The sequence below is a fragment of the Manacus candei genome, unplaced genomic scaffold, assembly GCF_025592945.1.
Source record: "Manacus candei isolate 608988 ecotype Guabito, Panama unplaced genomic scaffold, ASM2559294v1 h1tg000036l, whole genome shotgun sequence".
In the NCBI taxonomy this organism is placed as follows: Eukaryota; Metazoa; Chordata; class Aves; order Passeriformes; family Pipridae; genus Manacus; species Manacus candei.
In genome coordinates this window covers 458820-479293 of record NW_026138084.1, presented here as the reverse complement: position 1 = coordinate 479293, position 20474 = coordinate 458820, and the positions used below count along the sequence as shown (strand labels likewise).

The following is a 20474-nucleotide window of genomic DNA, read 5'->3' as shown; positions in this document are numbered from 1 at the left end:
TCCTCCCTGTTCTCTTTTTAGCTCTTCCATGAAATCTATGTGCCGACACCAAAATAATTTTGGCACAAAACCTTTCCTCAGCCCTCCTTCTCTAACCCATCTTCCGGCTGGCGGCAGCAACACCCTGTTCTGCACAAAGGCTGATCTCATGGAGCTTTTTCCATGTCACTGAAGCCCCTTTTCCTAGGCATTCCTCCCTGCAGCCGAGTGCAGGAGCTGCCAAGGCAGCTTCTGCAAGTAGGGCAGGTCAGCCCCATCCTCAGCATCAGCATCTCAAACCCTGGCAGTGCAGGGTCCCACCCTGGGGAGCAGTCCTGCTTCAGGGACCAATTTTACGCAGTGTGAGGACTTGGAGCGTGATGAAAAGAGAGGTCCAGAGCTTTCTGGAAAGTATCTGATAGGGTGATTCACAAGCTGCAAGAAATCCATCCAAACAGGCTGGTTTGTACCTGGCTGCAAGCGCAAGGGGAGCAGCAAAATGGGAACATGTCCCACGATGGGCTCAAGCGAACACTGCTCCTGCATTTTGTGATACCACCCCCAGGATAGTCATAAAATCACAGAATGGTTTGGGTGGGAAGGGACCTTCACGACCCTCTAGGTCCACCCCCCTGCCATGGGCAGGGACACCTTCTGCTAGACCAGGTTGCTCAGGGTCCATCCAACCTGGCCTTGAACACTTCCAGGGACGGGGTATCCACAGCTCCTCTGGGCAACCTGTTCCAGAGTGCCTCCCCATGTGATAAGCATATACTATATTATACATGCATATAATACACGTAATAAAGAACCCAACAGCAGTAACAGGTGAGACCAGACAGGGAGATGCAGTAGCACTGCCCATGACAACACAAGTGCTATAAAAAAAGAGATATTTTTTTACAATGCACAGGGAAAACGAGGAAAAAAAAGCAGTTTTAGGATCTGGATGTGGCGTGGTGAGCACCACAAATCCGTAAGAAGATCCTCCTGAGGGTCAGGTACCCATTGGAGGTCACAGCCTGGCACCTGGACATCAGCAGAGCTCTCCAATGAAACTGGTCACTGCTCCTGTTTCAGGCTGGTTAATTAGGCAAAGGGGCATCCTGCCATGTTTATTTAGTGACACAACATGCATAGTTCATTTGTTCCTTAATACAAAACCCCTGGAGTCAATTGGGGTCAACTGGGGTTACTGGGAGAGCATCGTGCCAGCACAGGGCAATCACACTGCAAGCCAGCTCTTGCCAGATTACTTGTTCCCTTAGCAGACTCTGCCACAAACAGGCACGATTTCCTAAATCCCCGGCAAAACAGCCCAGCACTTGGTCTTCCTGCAACAAAAACCTCTTCCCTGCCTGCATGGCACAAGGCTGAGGCTGTAGGGAATTTGGGAGAGTCCCAAAGTGTCAGCCCTGGCTTGGGAATAGCTCATGGTACTGCTCCCAGGAGCCAGCTCCTGGAGGAGGTGTGATGAGGTGGGAGGAAGCTGGCACCTGTACTCCTGGTATTTCACATAAACAACTTATTTAAAGCTGGGTAATGCATATCATGGTGAGCAAGCAAAGGAAGTGGAGGTCAGGCATGCTTTTGGGTTTCCTCTGCTGGTCAGCTACAGCTTCCAATGCCACAGACCACCACAGATGACACATTTCTCCTAGGATGTGCTGCCAAAATGCTGTCCTTGTCCCTGAACTCTTCACATGCTTGAGGCTCCCAGTCCTCACCAGCACCTTCTGACCCTCCCCACCAAGACTCAAGGCCAGAGCAAAGCCAGCCTTGCTGGTGGATCTCGTGGAAGCTCTGGGCTCAGGGGCACTACCCAGCTGCTCACAGGTGGGATATTCTTGGGGCAACCTTCACCTGGATGAGCATCAGTCCACAGCAGTGCAGAGAACATGAGGGAAGTGCAAGTCACCTTTAGTGCAAGTTCAAGTCACTTTTAGTATTTTCTCTTTTGGTAGGTTTGAGTGTGCTTGACTGAATGGAGTGCTGGTGAGGAGGCAGCTCCTTGGATACCTCCCCAGGCAGCTGCAGAGGTGGGAGGGGACGGCAGGGACACAGAGCCTCCAACTCCATCTTTAGATCAGGAGTGGGATGGGGATGAAAATGCCATGGGTAAATAATAATGCATCTTTTTCCAGGGAAATCAGAAGTTTTAGGGGGCTACAGATAGGGGCAACAGCCTTCACTGCTTTCTGGATTTCACTCTCCATTTTCTTCCCTCCATTTCATAACAGTGATCATCAGGCAGCAACATCTCCCACACCCCCCTGCTCTGCTGAGAGCAGCCCAGAGGTTGGACCAGCAGCCTCTTGTAATGCTGACTCTCTGTCCAGCTAGGACCTGCCATGTCCTGCTGGTTGCCTATCTACATGGCAAAAACACACACAGGCAACAGCCTAACACTGTCTCACCTCCACCAGCAGGCCAGTACATCTCATGGGGTCTCTCTAAGCATGCAGTTCCTCCATACCTCCTGTCCCCTTCCCAAGGATCTGCTCTGGTCAAAGCTCCCTTCAAGATCCACCTCAGCCACTTGCAGGGACTATTCCTGGACAGCCACAATGGATGTGAAGTCAGCACAAGCTAAAGCACCGGAGTTAGTGGCTGCTGGAACTCTCCTCACCCTCAGCATTATGTGGGATGCCACCAAGGAGCTGAGGTCCCAAGGGAAGAGGTGCTGGCTCCCATTGAACTATTGGGATCACCAGCCTCCCAACAAGTACCAGACTGAGTCTGAGTGACGTTTCCCATCGAGCTGGGACAGCCCACACCAGCACAGGGAGACCAGTGTCCTGCACTGTGAGTTCAGTCCTGCCTTGCTGGCAGGGGAAGGGAGCTCATTAGCAAAAATACTTATCTTCCATGAGGATGCAAACATTATTTAGGGTTTTTTCCCCTCACGAGATGGTTACACAGCTTTGCTATGAAACTATGACCATGTGCAGTGCACTGACAACACTGTGACAAAGCCTTGACCACTTGCAGTCATAAGACAGCTTTATTTGCAGGAAATGCATGCTTTTTCACTGTTTTCCTGCAATACTCTGTCCTTTCTCCAAAAACCAGGCCACTGTGGTCCATGCCCTCTTCTTCCCTGTGACTGATGCTGTTTGGAGCCAGGGTGCAGGCTTTGGAGCCTTTGCCCAGGCTCCCTCAGTGTGTACAGAGGGTGCTGCCGTCTCACCCACAGCTTCTGCTCCTCCGCACTTACCAGACCACGGCTCAAATCCCTCATTAGTTTTCACACAACTTCCAAGGGCAGCTTATAGCCAAGGTCCTAATTCATCAAGCAATTAACAGATCAAGCCTCACTACTTCAAAGAGTGAGTTCTGGTATTTGCATCAATCTCAGGGCTTGGGACAAAGCCCATGTGAGCTGCAGGCAAAAAGAGATCAGACCACAGAGTAATTTTCCCAGAAAATCAAGCAAACCTAAAGCCCAATCACATTAACAGACATTGCAATGTTTTCCTTTCCTCAGAAAGGTTTTGTTAAGAACATTCACAGCTCAAGTGTTGCATTTCTTTCTCAACTTTTATAAAAATAAATCCCATAAGCCAACCGAACCATTTTAACTGGATAATGGTTCTGTGTAAAGGGAAACAAAACCCATGACAACACAAAGCCCAGGTAGGACCTTGCTGTGGGCCTTCACTGTATGTGAAGGCACGTGGATATTGCAGGGATGAGCAGCAGCAAGAAACACTAAGAGAGACGTACGTGCAAGGGTGGGTTTGCCCAAGGTGTCTGAAGGTGTTTGCTCAAGAGCTGAGGGAGCCCACGCAGAGTCCAGCCTTCAAAATCTGAAATTTAATCCCAGGTGTCAGCTAGTGACCCTGGAGACAAGTGCTAGGGAGAGCTCACCTTTCCCTGGTACCTGCAGAGAGCACCACATTATTGGCTACAACACAACCCCAAATTAATTCTCTAATTAATTAATTAACAGCCAGGTGCCAGGGAGAACATTAAAGCCTTTTCACCAACCCCTGAGCTTTCTGAAGCCTGGGAACACATCACTGCCCAAGGGCATGGCAACACAGGGTTCAAGGGACCAAACACCTAGATACTCTTTTTCCTCACTCAAGCCCTTCGGGTAAGGAGGGGGCAGTGGGGGGAGCAATGAGCAGGAGAAGAGCATTGGCACTGAAAACAGCATTATGAGCAAGGAGGTGGCCATCTGGGGAGTTTGCACCTCCACACATGCTGAGAGAGTGTCTCTCCTCCTCCACCACCACCCTGACCGTGAGCAGCAGCATCAGCATCAAGAAGAACAGAAAATTACTGGGTGTAATTGAAACTGCAGGGTGGAGCTAGGGACATAAAATGTAATTATCTGCTGTGGAACAGAGCCAAGATTAGCAATCCTACTTCTGGTCATTTAAAGTTCTCATTAACTTCTCCATGTGCTGATGGTATTGATTCCGTGTCTTACTGGCTGCAAGATGCAGCACTTCAGGAGCAAGGCCCTGGGCCTCCTCTGGTCAGGGTCTCAAATCACTTATGCAGCAGGGGGTGAGGGTCTAGGCTTTAAGAGAGTTCTTTTCCAAGGGTCTGGAAGATCTCCCTCCCTAGCTTCCAAGGTGGAAGGAATGCTCCAGCTGAGACCCAGTGGTATCACTCTCCTCTCCCCTTGCTAAAGTTGGCTAAGGTGCCCTTTTGGTGCTTGGGAAGATGATCTGGGTAGGTAGCACAATAATTCAGAGACATCCTCGACTACAGCTGGTGAGACTAGGTGGAGTGCAGACCACCTCAACCTGCCTTCTTCTCTGCCTGCACTCCATCTCATCAGGCTGCAGGACACCCACACAATTCACATTCAAACAGCACTGCGGGCATCCCCACATCCATCCCATGCTCAGCCCATTCCCCTGCCCTGCAACCAGGCTCTTCTTGCTGACATCCTGACACTTTCCTCCCCATACCACTTTCCTTGCACCCTCACCATCCAAGGATGCAGGACCTGCAGAACATCCCTCATTAGCCTCATCTCAAGTCTGGCCAAGGCATTCATCCACAGCACCAGGAGGAGGATGCTTGTTGGTGACTCTGGCACCTGCATGACCTGTTCCTATTTCCGTACCCTTGGACACCTTTGGGGAGCAGTGGGCACTGCCAGAGGTGCCCTCAACAACAGCCATGAAACCAGCATGAAAGCAGCGTACATACAGGAAATCCAAGTCTTTGCTAAGAGGTGGAGGACCACGGCCTACGGCCCTGGGGTTTGCCCCAGGAACGACTTGGCTTCAGCAGTTCCTTAAAGGTTTATTTTGACCTTTGAAAGCAAACACATCATCTTTTCTCCATTTTAAGCAAGTAGAGAACACGCACCCTCAAGCCAGGAGACACCCACCCCCACCAGCCCCCTTACCTCCACCAGGTGAGGCGTGGGGTTGAAGCCACACATGTTGCAGACCTGCTGCCGGCAGGTCGTGCAGGTGTTGTAGTTGGGGGGCTCTCCGGAGCCCACGTTGATCTCCGCCTTGCAGAGGGGGCACGAGACCCTTGCTTTCGGCACTTCCTTCGGCTTAACACCCTGCTCTGGCTTGCCTGGCTTCGCGGCCGGCGCGGCACCGGCCCGGCCCTGTGCCCCCGGGGCTTTGGGACCAGCTTCTTTGCTGGCATCGCTGAAGACGATTTTTGGAGGCACTTTGCCAGGGGACGGCTGGCTCGGAGGGGGGGCCTCTGGCTGGACAGACATGAGTGTGCTGGCCTGGGTGAGGAGGGACGCCCCGAAGCCAAAGAGCTTCCCCGTGAGCCCCTCCTGGGGCTGCTCTGGTGCCCCAGCCCCGGGAGCTGGGGCTGCAGGCTTCGCCCCGACATCTCCCGGTGCCTTTCTCTGCTCGGAGGGGGAAGGCTTGGCTGGCTGATGCTGCGGGGAGGACCTGGCTGCCTCCTGAGGTTTTGGCTGTCCTTGGCCATGCGGTTCCCTCTGCGGCGTGGTGGGGTGAGGTTTGGGTGGCTCTTGAGGCTGGGTGCGGGGGGCCGGAGGGGTCTTATCTGGACCCGAGGGTGGCGGATGCTTGGCTGGGGAGTGGGAGGGGGATGGCGAAGGGGAGTGCAGCTGCTGCTGGCTCTTGGAGCGAGGAGCGGTGGTCATGTCCATCCCCAGCGCCCTCTGCATCTGACAGTTCAAGCACAGCCATTCCTTCACCTGTGAGACAAGGAGAGGACACGGACAGTGAGCGGTGGGCAGGTACAGACGCCCGCAGGCAGCCCCAGCACACTCCCAGCTTCCCACCAGCAGACCCCACGTAGCCATAGGAACCAGCCATCAGCCCCTGAAAAACATTCTGGTACCATGTTCTTCACTACCAGTACGTCACAGTCAGGGCGAGCAGCCCCCATCTGTCACAGGTACCCATGGCACAGCACGACAGCGTGAACGCCAGATTTAATTAGCCTTGGTCTGCTTCCAAGGCTTCTGCTGTGAAGCGACTGCTAGCCATGAGGCCCTGCCTTCCCTGGGGGAAAAGGGGCCTTTCCCAGGGCCCATGGCCACCTCCCCGCCTCCCCTAATGCCCAATTTTGTCCTCCTGCTCGGTGACCAGAGCTAGCACAGAAAACTGCCAGGGCCCCTCAGCCTCTGAGTGCTTCCCATAGGAAACACCACTGTGCCATGCCCAACACTTCTCCAGGGCCAGCAGAGATGGCTTTTCTGGAATCAGTGTGGGGGTTGTGATGTCCCACCCCAAAATCTGGCACTGGAACCCTGTAAAGGACAGCAGGAGTGCATTCTCCTTGCATGATGCATCTTCACTGCCAGGCAGGCAAAGGGAGCAAAGGGTTAATTTTCACTCTTGCCCTTTTGATGAACTTTTGGATGCAAATGAAAAATATAATGTTCCCTGGCTAAGTGGTGATAAAGGAAAGACTTCCCCTCTCGAGAGATGTTCCTTGTGACACACTAATGTCTGAATTAAGTTAATTAAAGAGGCTGTACAAGCCTTTCCACACGAGGAATCACCAGGACGCTCAGTGGCTCCACGAGTATTAATATACAGCACAGTCAGCAGGACAGCCAGGTCTGCTCGCAAAACAGTTCTCCAAGACAAGCAACTAAGGTGGCAAAAAGGACCAGAACATTCCCAAAAACTGGAGCAGCACCCAGGACAAGCAGACCCAGACCCAGAACCAGGTAGAAGCAGCATCCGACAGCTCCCAGCCCCTGTGCTCTCCAGGGGCTGCACATCCCACGGCCGGCACCCACTGCACGAGATGTGGATTTTCCTGCCTTTCATTCAGGAAGCCATCTCCTCGTTCCAGGATCACCTCTAAGGCTCAGCTTAATCCCTGCTGCAGAGATATTAATCTCCTCACCCAGCCCCACGGTTCCAGCTCTGCGAGGCCTTTTGGTCCTGCGGCTGGAGGCACAGGTGATTCATGACCTGGCCACAGGGTTTTTCCCCCTACACCCCAACCACAGGCATGCTTCAACCTCTTTCTGCTCAAAGGAGCTGCCTGCAGAGATGCAGTTGGGTGTTATGGCAGGTCCCATGATGAGACAGGACGGTGAGTCCTCAAGAGGAGAGGTAGGTGTGCCCTTGAGCCCTCCTTCCAGGTCCCCTCCCCAGGAGGGCTCTCATAAAGCCCAGCCTTCAAATAATAAACTTTTAAAACCAGAGGAAATTCAAATCAACCAGGAAAGATGGATTCAAACTAAGGGAGGGTGTGTGGATGAACAAATATCCACCTGCCCACCATGCCCCTTTCCCTCTCTTCCCAGCACCTGCTGGGTGCCAAGGCTCTGCATTGCCCCTTCATCTCCAGCAGAGCTCTTCCTAACACCCTACAATCCTGGCTGCATGTCAGCTCTGTGCTCTTCCCACCCTTCACTGTGCTTGCTGAGCTCCCACGCCACTCTCTGCACCAGCCTCCGCTCGAGTCCTTCACTCAGAGCCGAGGAAAAAGCAGCCTCGACTTTTCCCCAGCAATTTTGCTTCACATTGTCGTTTCTTCAAGCTGCTCCAAACGAGCCACATTATATTTAGTTTGTGAAAATAGTGCTTTGGTTTTTATAATTTTCTATGGTCTTGCTGTCTCTCTTCTGACATCCAGAATTTCTTCCGTTATTTTTGCTTTCACACCCCCTGGAATTTCTTCTCACTATTCTATTTCAAGAGAGTGTCTACCAAAATCCCATCAGCTTTGCCCACCATCCCCATCAGCTCAAATTAAGGGAGAACCAATCCTTTCTATTCAGCTTCTTGTTCCCCAGATGCAAGAAATTCAAATCTTCCCTCTCCACATAATCTCCTTACCCACACTTTAAGACCCTCTGGTGAGGTGGAAATGGGGGGAAGAGGAGATCCATCCCCTTCCTGTGCCACACACAGTGCCCACTTTGCCCCTGGCCAAGGCTCCTGCAGGAAAACCTGGGCACTGGGAGGCACCATGCCGGGGTCCCATGGCCAGGCAAGCTGCCTATGGATCATGGACAAGCCCACCAGGATCTCCCTGAGCTCAGGGCTGGAGAACAAGGTGGTCACTGCAACTTTCTCACTTTCCACAATGAACCTGCAACCCAGACAGTAAAAAGCCAGGGGGTTATCCATTGGGATAGGGAACATCCAATTGCTCTCTGTGACTTGGTGAGCAACTGCTGGGGAACATCTGTCCTGAGGAGTAGGAGAAAGCTGCAGGGAATACAGTGGGGAGATGGGCTCCCAGAGCAAGCATTTGAAATGTAAATTGAGTTGGGATTATCACAAATTGCCTGACCGGCCTCCACTGATGCAGCTGATGACACACTGTGTGGGCTACACACATCAAAGACAACTTAAAGGATGCTGGAGGGAAGATAGCAAAGAGGAAGGGCCGAGTCATCTTGACAAAGATCCTTTCCCCAAGAAAGAGAAAGGAGGGTGGAAAAGCCTGGGTGATGAAGAAGTAATAGGATAAATGATTCTTTTCATATTCTTTCACCTACTTCTCTACTGGTTTTGGAGCACTTTCTCCCTGCACCATGAGTCTGCAGGCAAGAGGAGGAGCGTTTAGAGGATGGTGATGCAGGTCAACCAAATAGTCCAGTTTCATCTCTTTTTGGGTCCTATTTGCCCACTTCTCCACTGAATCAAAGCTTTCAGGGGTTGGATTAGTAAAGACTTACACCCAGGCTCTTCCTAGAAAGGACAGGGGTCCATCACTGGGTGGAGATGGGGGAGCTGTTAATGAGACAGATATGATGGACATGCTGTAATTACTGTCCTGGAACATTTGGGAACAAGCAGGATAACACTTGTTATAAGGATGAAGTGCTTCCAACTTATTAGCAATTGAGAAGAACATTCAACAACATCTACCAGCACCAGAAGACATTTAAATTTGGCAGATCTGAATAATTTTGCATCCAAGAGATCTAAGAGAACTAAGAAAACTGCTGCGTGCTGATGTTCATTTTTTAAGAGGAAATTTTACAAGTCTGGAAGAGTCTTCTGCTTGAATATCCAAGAAGGCAAAGGTATGGCCTGAAGGGGACAGAGAGCCAGACATCTGTCCAAGGCAGAAAGACAGGGCAGAGAACTGAAGGACACTCATATATATGCCTGTCAACGTGGTTTCAGGAAAAATAGGTCACAGTAAAGCAAACCTGATTTTATGCCCTGCACATTTGATATTAGTAATGCACAGAAGCAATATCCTTGATGTCCAAAAGGTGTTTTGACCTAGTAATGTATGACATGCTGACAAAAAAAAAAAAAGCACTACAGAATATGAATTGTGAATACGCTAAATGTATTTTGGACTAGTTACCTGGCTGAGCTGGTGGACAAAGAGGATTCACCAGTGTCACAGCTGATTCATCAGCTCACTATGGCAAAGACCACTCACACACGGTGGATTTCAGTAAAGCCACAGAATCAGAATGGTTTTGGTTGGAAGAGACCTCAAAGATTATCCTGTTCAGCCCCCCATATGTGAAATATCGACGAAGATGAGTCTTTGCTGCCTGGCAAACCCGCACTTGCTCTGTGCAGGAAGCCTGGAGCTGGAAGTAGGAGTGAGGAGGTGGCTCAGACTCCTCTTCCAGCACCGAGGGACTCTTTCCAGAGCCCTCAACGGTTCCACACCGACATTTTAAGGAGATTAGTAAAACACTGCGGGAGATATAGACCGGATCTGTAAGAGTCATTCTAGGGATGCAGAAAACGTTTGAAATGAGAGAATTGAAGAGGTTGATCTTTTTCGTTTATCAAAGAGAAGATTAAGAAGTGACTTGATTACGATATAGCAGCACATTCAGTGGAAACAATATCAGGTACTAAAAGGTTGTTAATTAGGCAGAAAAAGGCATAAAAAGAACTAATGATTGGAAATGGAAGCCAAATATATTAAGCATCACTTTTAACAGCAGATGTTTCTAACCATTAAAACAAATTATACACATGCTGTTGGGCTCAGCAGAAGACTCAGGGAGGTAAAGCTTGCAGGCCTTTCATCTATAGGTTTTTTTATACTCATTCTGATCTCAAAAACTTTGATTGCTTGAACCATCCAATTTTTACAGACATTTGGAATGTCTGCATCCAATACCTGACCTGCCCCAGCCCTGCATGGAGTGCCCAACACACCCACGAACACCAGTCTCACCCTTCCCACTGCAGACCCCTCCAACACCCCAGTATATTCCTCAAAACCCCCTCCCAAATCTTGTTATTCCCCAATGCGTGGATGGGTCAGCGAGTGGCGGTGCTTGCGGGGTCACAGCTGCCAGATGTGCCTCCCCCCCTCTTGATGCAGTCCTGTAAGCACCAACCATCTGCAAATCCCATTAGGAATGAAAACTTTCCAATCAGCATTTCCTCAAAAAAAATTGTAACAGGAATATCCACAGCACGTGCTGGCTGCGCCCAGGCAGGCTCAAACACTGATATGTATTTTTTATATATAATGGCTGCAGGAGAGCAGGGAAAGCTCAGCAAATATATATATATATATAAAATTACAGGTCTGATGGGCTAGATCCTGACCCTCTGCAGAGCAGGGTTTTGCATAGGTACATAAGGGGGACCAAAATCTGTCCCTGTGCACTGCAGCTTCCGAACCCTCTAGAAAAACACCCATTTAAAAACGATCTGAAATGATAGAGACAGCTTGAGTTTATAAGGCCTTTAAAGTTATTCTAACACCACCTATTTTAGGAAACTATGTGAAAATAGCCTGTCCCCAGGATTTGTTACCAGGAGATGTGAGGAAGAGCTGGTTAGGTGCAGGTTGTTTTGTTCTCCTGAGGTAAGACAATACAGATCTAGAAGTATCTCAAGTATCGAGTTCAGCCTTTGCAGTGGGTAGAAGCTTTAAAATGAGTGCTGTAAGCAGAAAAACTTCATAACTGAACATCCAAGATATTTTCAAGCCAAAATTTAGGATTATAATATAGAGTAATTTTGTCTTTGCTGAGGGTTGGTTATTTTGGACCATTTGGAGGTCACCCAGGATGCTATTCTACTACAGAAAAATAACAAAACCAAAAAGGATAGGAGACACCATATTTAGATGATCGTATTTAAGACTTTGGAGACTTGAGATTGAACAGTTCTTCCTCAGCAGCTCTACCCATTTACACCATCTCACTGCAGCCAAAGCCATTGACCTTGCGTCACGACAAAGGTCTACATGACAAAGGCTACACAACCTCGTGTCAGAGGAGGCCACTGGGCACAGTCCATCTGACTTGTTTTAAACAATTATTTTAGGCTGGGAAGAAAAGCTCTGAAGTCATCTTGAGTCCAGCGTGATCAATCCCACCCAAGGGTAACCAGTTTGAACAGGACAGAGAAAAGGAGCTTTGTTCAGCAGAGGATACAACCCATGCTCCTCCTCTGGAGCGAGACAATGGGATGCACAACAACCAGAAAAACAAGAAGACAAGTTCATGGGAAATCAGAGGAGAAAAGGAGCGTGGTTTTTCTCTGAGTTGTCCAAAACATGTGTATTTAATACTCCACAATATTTGGGAAGAGCACGACAGTGAACCCGCGGCAGCAGCTCTTCAACTCTAAGAGCCCCGAGTGGTCCCTGCCCCAGAGCCCCCCCAGGGGAAGCCACTCCCCAGCAGATGCACCCCAAGGCCACGGTCACAGCTCCCTCCTCTGCCTGTCACAGGCATAAAAATAACCCAAGCTGGAAGTGGGTAACGAAGGTACTGTGCTAATCAGGCTAATAGAGAGGCTCAACACCAGGATCACTGACTGGATGGAGAAGGGTTTCATTAATGGCTGCTCCTGGCTTATCCTGGAGGAACACTGCAACAGCCTGGCCTCTCCTGAGAGCTGCCAGTGCCCTGCCTGAGAGTGTCCTTAAGTGTCTTCAGCTCAGCAGCTCTGCCTGCAGATGAAGAACTGTTGTCTCACGAAATCAGCCAGTCAGCAAAATGTCCCTTCCCTCCGTGCCTCCCGGATCCACTCCGGAGGAGCTCTCCGGGGGCACGTCTTGTGTTTTACATTGTCGTGCCGAAATCTGGCAAAGCCACGTACTCTGCAATTAAACAACATCCTGATCCAAGGGAAGAGGCAGTGCTAGGAGGCAGCCCTCGGCTAGAGAACAGAGGGAACAGCAAGCTGTGGTGGGGAGCTGGGATGCTGCTGGGAAGGCATGAGGTGGTAATGGCTGCAGGAGAGCAGGGAAAGCTCAGGAAATCCTGGAAGAGCTGCTGATGCAGCTCTGATGCAGATGGAAAAAGCTAAAGGTACCGTGTGGATCAGTTTTCCCATTTTCCCACACCATCTCAGACTGGCTGGTGGAGCACACAACAAACACCAATACATGCCTTATTCTGAACTTAGGGGTTTGTGTTTTAAAGCAGAACTAAACTATCCCAGGAAGTGTTCAAGGCCAGGTTGGATGGGGCCCTGAGCAATCTCATCCAATGGAAGGTGCCCCTGCCCATGGTGGGGGGGTTGGAACTAGATGATATTTAAGGTCCCTTCCAACCCATACCATTCCAAGGTTCTAGGATTCCATTACTCTACTGCTGATTTCTCCTCCAGCAGTGCAGGGACAGTTTGCCACAGAACTCGTGTGTGGAGGGTAGGAAAAGCAGCCCTTGTTGTCTGGATCAGTGCACAGCCTGTGTGCAAATGCAGTGAGGAGCCTGCAAAGCATCCTGTGGGAGGCTGCCATGTGGTGTACCAGCCAGGGTCCGAGCTGGGGGGGGATGGATAACACCAGGAGATGGAGTCTCCTGAGGTGCCTCTGGAGGACCACGAGCAGCCCAGGGTGTGGGAGCTGTTGTGTGCCCCGGGCCATGCTGCATGCCAAGACATCACCAGAATTCACGCCTGCATCCAGGTGGAGAGGAGGCGGATGCAAACATGCAGGCAGCGTGGGCTGAAGCTTCCTGGTCCAAATCTAAAGCACAGTTTGAGGAGAACCCAGGGCTCCAGAGAAAATGTGCAATTAGGAGTGTTTCGGCACTTAATTGACAGGGGAATTGGTCACTGAGGCACCGAGGCACTTGTGAAAAAGGCCACCTTATGCTCATCTTTTATCTTCAAACATCTCAATACAAATAAAATCCAGTCCTTGGCACTCCTGCTCAGAAGGGGAAGCCACCGGAGCCGTCAGTAATCATCCTGCTAATGCTTGCCAGAAAATAATCAACTTGCTCGCTTGCTGGCGAGAGAGAGGAACCAACCCCCAAACTCATCTCCTTCTCTGCAAATAACAGATGGGAAACCACGTTTGTCCAGAGAATCGAGCTGCGGAATAAGACAGTGCCATTTCATCCTATGAGTCACGTCTCCACCAGCTTCCTTTCTCTGGTTAGCACTCCCTGAACCAACCCAAGGCTGCTCAAGCACATCTCCTCTCCCCAAAGGGCGGCAGGAAGCACTGACCTCCACCTCAGACCCTCTGGGTTTCAAAAGCGACCTCTAGCTCCTGTGCCTTGCTGCTCGGTCGTTTTTTACCCACACCACGCAGCCACCGACACGGGGATGAAGCAAACGATCAAAGGAAACAACTGCATGCCCAACAGCTTTGCAACTAACCTCGATCCGCCGTCACGGGCAGGACGGTGCTCCCCGGCAGCATTCCCCATGGCTAAGGCAGCGATGGAGCCGCTGGCTCCCCGGGAAGTCAGAGCATCCCCTCCTTCACTACTCTCCCTTGCTGGCGGAGAGGAGCAGATGGGCAGAGGAAACCTTTCCAGCGCCAGACCCACTGCTGCTCCTCTGGTCCCCCCCGGGAGCGCGGGTCCCCCCGCCAAACAAGGCGCTGACTAGCTAAGCACGCCGGCAGTGCCGCCGCCCGAGGCGAAGGGACAAGTCCTTCCAGTTCATTAGGGAAGGTTTCTTGTGCGATTTGCTGCCTCACTAGCTCCTGTTTAGACAGCCTTTGTTCCCCGTCCGCAGGAGCGCATGAAAGGTTTGGACGTCTGTACGTGCTGGGAGGATGCTGTGCCCTGGGCCCGGGCAGGGAGCATGGCAGAGAGCTCACCCCGGGTTTTAACCTCCCGAGCTTTGCACGCCGAGGTGCTCTAAGTGCAGCCCCAGGTCCCTCCCGCTCCGTAATGCGGGACTTCCACGGGAGCCCTCTCGGCCAAGGAAAGCCTAATGGCTTGCTTTGCCTTTTTCTGCTGCTGCTCCCGTGCCCTGCCGCCAGCAGAAGGACGGACGTCCCGAGTAACAGGAGCCTCCGGTCCTGCTCACTCATTGTCTCCTGCGGAACTAAAATAGCAGCCTGGGAGGGAGCAGGGGAGCTCAAAACTTTCCATTCTCTGGCACCTCCTGCCCAAAGCAGAGGAATACATGAGGCCAGGGGGCCTCTCGGGGTGCCCTGTGCAGCAGCGATGCAATTCACAGCTATAATGCTATAAAGAGCACAGGCTGCTCTCAGTAAACAGAGACTCATAACAGACTAATTTAAAAGCAGCCCAGTTTACTATTAGTAACACAGAATAAAATCATCCATTTACTGCAAGGCTCACATTTAATCAGCTCTGAGTAGTCCCTGTTGCAGCCTTGCCCATGAGCTCCTGGCTCCTTTGGGAACTCTTCTGGACAATTAAAGCAATGGGAGATAATGGCTGTAGCTCAGGGACTAAACAAAACACTCTTGAATATTTAAAGGTCCTTTCACACCCCAAACTTCCCCATTATAGAATCACAGAATCATAGAATCAGCTGGGTTGGAAGGGACCTCCGAGATCATCAAGTCCAACCCTTGATCCAACACCACTGCAGTTACTAGACTATGGCACTGATGCCACATCCAGGCTCTTTTTAAAAATCTCCAGGGATGGAGAATCCACCACTTCCCTGAGCAGCCCATTCCAATGTCTGATCACCCTCTCTGTAAAGAAATTCTTCCTGATGTCCAACCTAAACCTCCCCTGGCACAACTTGAGACCAAGCTCTCTTGTCTTACTGAAAGTTGCCTGGGAAAAAGAGACCAACCCCACCTGGCTCCCCCCTCCTGTCAGGTAGTTGTAGAGAGTGAGGAGGTCTCCCCTGAGCCTCCTCTTCTCCAGGCTGAACAGCCCCAGCTCCCTCAGCCTCTCCTCATAGGACTTGTGCTCCAGTCCCTTCCCCAGCCTTGTTGCCCTCCTCTGGACCTGTTTTAGCACCTCAATATCCTTCCTGAGCTGAGGGCCCAGAACTGGACACAGCACTCCAGGGGTGGCCTCACCAGCGCTGAGTACAGAGGAAGAATCACTTCCCTGGACCTGTTGGCCACACTGGTCCTGACACAGGTCAGGATGCCATTGGCCTTCTTGGCCACCTGGGCACACTGCTGGCTCATGTTCAGCTTCCTGTCAATCCAAACTCCCAGGTCCCTTCCTGCCTGGCTGCTCTCCAGCCCCTCTGTCCCCAGCCTGTAGCGCTGCAGGGGGTTGTTGTGGCCAAAGTGCAGGACCCGACACTTGGCCTGGTTGAACCTCATCCTGTTGGAATCAGCCCAACTCTCCAGCCTCTCCAGGTCCCTCTGCAGAGCCCTCCTGCCTTACAGCTGATCAACACTCCCCCCAGCTTAGTGTCATCTGCAAATTTGCTGCTGATGGACTCAATCCCCTCATCTAAATCATCAATAAATATATTAAACAGAACTGGGCCCAACACTGATCCCTGGGGGACACCACTAGTGACTGGATCCCAACTGGATGCAGCTCCATTCCCCACCACTCTCTGGGCCCTGCCCTCCAGCCAGTTCCTAACCCAGCACAGAGTGCCCCTGTCCAAGCCATGGGCTGCCAGCCTTTTCAGGAGAATGTTGTTGGAGACGGTGTCAAAGGCCTTGCTGAAGTCCACATCCACAGTCTTCCCCTCATCCACCAGGCAGGTCACCTGATCATAAAAGGAGATCAGGTTGGTCAGACAGGACCTGCCCTTCCCAAACCCGTGCTGGCTGGGTCTGATCCCTTGTCCATCCTGTAGGTGCTGGGTGATTGCACTGAGGATGATTACCTTGGCAGCATCAACATCTGAGTACTGCACAGCAGTGAGGGCGGAGAGGAGCTCGATCCTCTGACCTATGTGTCTAGGACGGAGGTTTCTAAACACTAATGACAATCCTGGTGCTGGCATAAATAGCCCAAAGTATTTTCAGAGACACAGTCACAGCCCTGGTGTTATGGCCTCACACTTCCCCCAGACTGAAGGAGCCAAGTTAAGTCTCATTTATCCTGGGCCAGTGTTGTATTTATAAGTGAAGCTGCTGGAATAAAAAACTTGTGTGAATAAACACATTGTAGTGGATCAGTGCATCAAAGTAGAGTGTATCTTCAGCCTTTTTTTTTTTTTGTTATTCTGGATTAAATATGTAACAAATGCTCTTGCAGAATTTAAGGCCTGAAGATAGACAAGCCATTGCATAATCTTTTTACATACCTAAACAGACTTAATTGCTCAATTATTCCAGATAAACACGATAAATTGCCTGCCATGAATAATTTATAATCCAGCTAGCCACACAATCTGTGAAGCACAAATCTATGGCTGCAGCAGAGGAAATGCAAACAGATGCCACTATCCCAAGACACCCTGGCTGAGTACTAAACACTGGCCAGAAGAGCAATAGGCTGCCCAGGGCAGGTCTGATCTTCCCTGAAACCCCTCAGACAGCCCAGACCTTCATTTGGGTTATTGTGCTGCTCAGAGGATGAGAATATTGAACAAATTAAAAAGGCACAAAGTTTGGGTGTGCACCTGGAAGGAGACAGCCACAGCACATCCCCCTGTCCTGTTCAGGGTCCGGACACAGCCGGGTGCTCCACACAGCCCTCCTTGGAAGCTGGCTGTACTGGTTTGTCCAGGAATCTCATTAGATGATAGTGACCAAGCTGAAGAGCTGCAGTGAGGCACAGCAGGATGCAGTGCCTGGAGGATGGAGGCCCACAGGGGCTATCATGAGGGACAACACTCAGGGTGCTGTGGAGGAGGCAGGGGAAGGAGCGCTGTTAAGGGGAGGAAAGGTCCCACCCAGCCAGGACTTACCATGCTCAGATGGGAGAGACCCAAGAGAACAACCTGGAAGGTGTCCAGAAGGAGGATTAATCCTAACCCCCTGACAAAGCCATCCCAGGCAGCCCCCTTCCCACAGTAGAGGTATAACAAACCACAGCACTGAGAAAGTTTGTGAAAACTGTTCTATCAACCACAGCCCACCTCCTGGCTCCAGCGACCCCAGATGGATGCAAGAGGCTTTCCCACAGGGCTTGGGGCCCTACCACAAACCTTGAGCATCTTTAGGCCTCTCTGACAAGCAGAGGAGAGGCACTGGGTGGGTTTCCTCCAGCTGGGGCACCCTGCACTGCCTTTCCCTGCCACGCTCCTCACTCTCCTGTAGAAGTTCCTGCATCCTGCTGCTGCTTTGTCCCAACAAAGCCATATTAAAGGCTTCAGGATTTTGCCCTGATGTCCTGCAGCAGCAGGGAGAGAGGGCTGTAACGGCCTCTGAAAGGTTTTGGATCCATCCCTTGGCCTGGGCAGGATCAAACAAGTCTGCATTGCTGACAACAGATGTTTGTCTAATTTGGTCTTTAAAACTTTGCATCAGTTGTGGATTTACTGGGGGGGGGGGGGGGGAAGGAGGAATAAAGGGGCTTTTGCTTAACCATCTTCACTGCTAGGAAACGTTCCCAAAACATTAACCTAAATCTCCCTTGCAGTCTAAGTCCATTACTTGCTGTCCTACAGACCACAGACATTGCATAGCTTTATCCAGTAAAAACAGCCTGAGAGCAGCTTCCCTGCTGAAGGCATCCATCCATGGGAGCCCGTCCTGGCACCAAGACCACGATGTGTAAACTGTCTCCTAGAAGTGACTGCCACCAGCTTTACACTGCAGAACTCTTGGTGATGACCTCCCATGGGGTTCCATGGCACCTCCATGAACTCAGACCCAGCGAATGGTTTTCTGTGTTTCCAGGTGCAGTTTCTGTGCACTTTTAGGAGTGACTCAGGCAGCTTTGGAGGAAAGGAGCTCAGCCTTGCATGGCACTGACAAAGCTGCCTCCAGACTACCTGTCTCCAGACACACCTCTTGTCTCACCTTCTTCTGGCAAGACCCACTTGGGTGGCCATGGAACCTGAAAAGATCTTACAAGTATAGCTATAAACACCAGAAACAGCTTGTTTAGTCACCTGTTTAAATGAACTAGAATAGATTTTCTGTGTTGGAATTCCTATCCTTATCCAAATGCACCTGGACTTGGCTCCTAAGTCATCATCTACTAAGTAAACAGTGCCAATTCTAACACAAAAATCTATGAACAATTAGAATTTGAACAGATACCTGTAGAGCCACATCACTGGCTTTTTATAGCTATTATTTACCCATGAAGACGAGGCTGCTGCATTTGCCAGCCAGTCTACAAGAGCAATCACACTGTCTTCAAAAAAAAAAAAAAAAGCTAGTTGCAAAGCAAGATTAAAATTGGTCATTCAAATCATGATTTGATGAGAGAGTTGGAGTTGTTCAGCCTGGAGAACAGAAAGCTCCAGGGAGACCTTGAGCCCCTTCTAGTACCTAAAGGGGCTCCAAGAGAGCTGGAGAGGGACTTTGGATGAGGCCTGGAGTGACAAGACAAGGCAGAATGGCTTCCCACTGATAGAGAGCAGGTTTAAATTGGATATTAGGAAGAAATTCTTTACTGTGAGGGTGGTGAGGCCCTGGCACAGGTTGCCCAGAGAAGCTGTGAATGTCCCGTTCCTGGAAATGCTCAAGGTCAGGTTGGAGCAACCTGGTCTAGTGGAAGGTGTCCCTGCCCAGGGCAGGGGGTTTGGAACAACATGGTCTTTAAGATCCCTCCCAACCCAAACCATTCTAGGATTCAATTTTACGATTTTTTTGCTTGCTGATCTAAAGTCATCATTGCCATGGAGATCTGAACTGATACACCGGCAAGGTGAATAAACTCTTAATGAAAAAGGATCCTACCAGTCAAAAGACTGTCTCTTCTATCATAACCCTAGCCAAAATGCAAAGTCATCCCATTAGGGGAGCTCTCTGCAGCCCTTCTGAAGGGGGGCTCAGAGGATCACCACAGAGCAACCTGCCTAGGACCCCTCAGCCCAACTCAACACCCCAGGCAAGTTTACAACAAAAACCAGTTTCGCTCTGCTCAAATGAGGGGCCAAGTCCTCGATGACAAGACCAGAAACTGCTACAGAAAACAAAAAAAATGCAAATAGAAATTGCTCAGGTAAAAAAAAAACCAAAACCACAATTAAAAAAAAATGCTGAAGCAAATCTTTTCTCCACCTTCTGGGGTTTCTTAGTTTTTCTTTGAACAATCTCCAAGCAGCAGCACATGGGCAATGCCAGCTGCAGTGCTCCATGTCCGCCCAGACAGCAAGGAAACTACAGAGGAGCAAACTGCACAGTTCACACTGATTTCAACCCCCCTTTGATTTGCTCCAATGCCAATTAGAAACCACTTCTGCAGGGAAACAATAAATCTTGTCCTCAAGCCCTGGCTGCAAACCCAGGCGACTTGTTTGTAATTACCAGCCATGGGACTGACTCTGATGACCTACAGGGCATTTTTTGCAGGTAAGACAGCAGCAGGGATCGCTGCTCCCTCCACTTTCAGGGGTTCAGCTGGAGAGGTCTTGCCTCTGATTTTCAAGTGTTGTGCATCAAAACCTCCAGCTGAACAGTGGGAGCCATGCTGACTGCGAGCAATCAGCCCCAAACTGCCTTAAACCAGGCAGGTAAGGGATGGATTGGCCAGCAAGGAGGAAGCAGCAGGATCCGTGCACCTGGAGGGGGGAGAACATTTGCCATCCAAATAAACACTACCTTCCCATAAGCTTTTATCTGCCCACAGCCGTGTCTGTTGGCGTGGGCTGACTCCTGGCACTCTGCAGAGAAAGAAAAGGAGAAGCAGGTCTGAATCATGGGATGCAGCAGGAGTTGGGATGCGACAGAGCACACGGTGCATGGCCAACATCACCTGGGCAGTGCTGCTCTTTGGTGCACAGGGACCCACTCACACAGGGAGAGGGTCTCACCCTGCTGAGACCTTTGCTTCCCAGTGGGATGCAGGC

At 50.7% G+C, this 20474-nt stretch overlaps 1 protein-coding gene across 1 annotated transcript in view; it reads right to left on the bottom strand.

Moving 5' to 3' along the window:
* BSN (bassoon presynaptic cytomatrix protein) overlaps positions 1 to 20474 on the bottom strand; it is a 93443-nt gene that overhangs the window by 38585 nt on the left and 34384 nt on the right. Inside the window, exon 3 of the mRNA XM_051793146.1 lies at positions 5354 to 6136. Coding sequence (XP_051649106.1) covers positions 5354 to 6136 — 783 coding nt within the window. The remainder of the gene's footprint in view (positions 1 to 5353; positions 6137 to 20474) is intronic.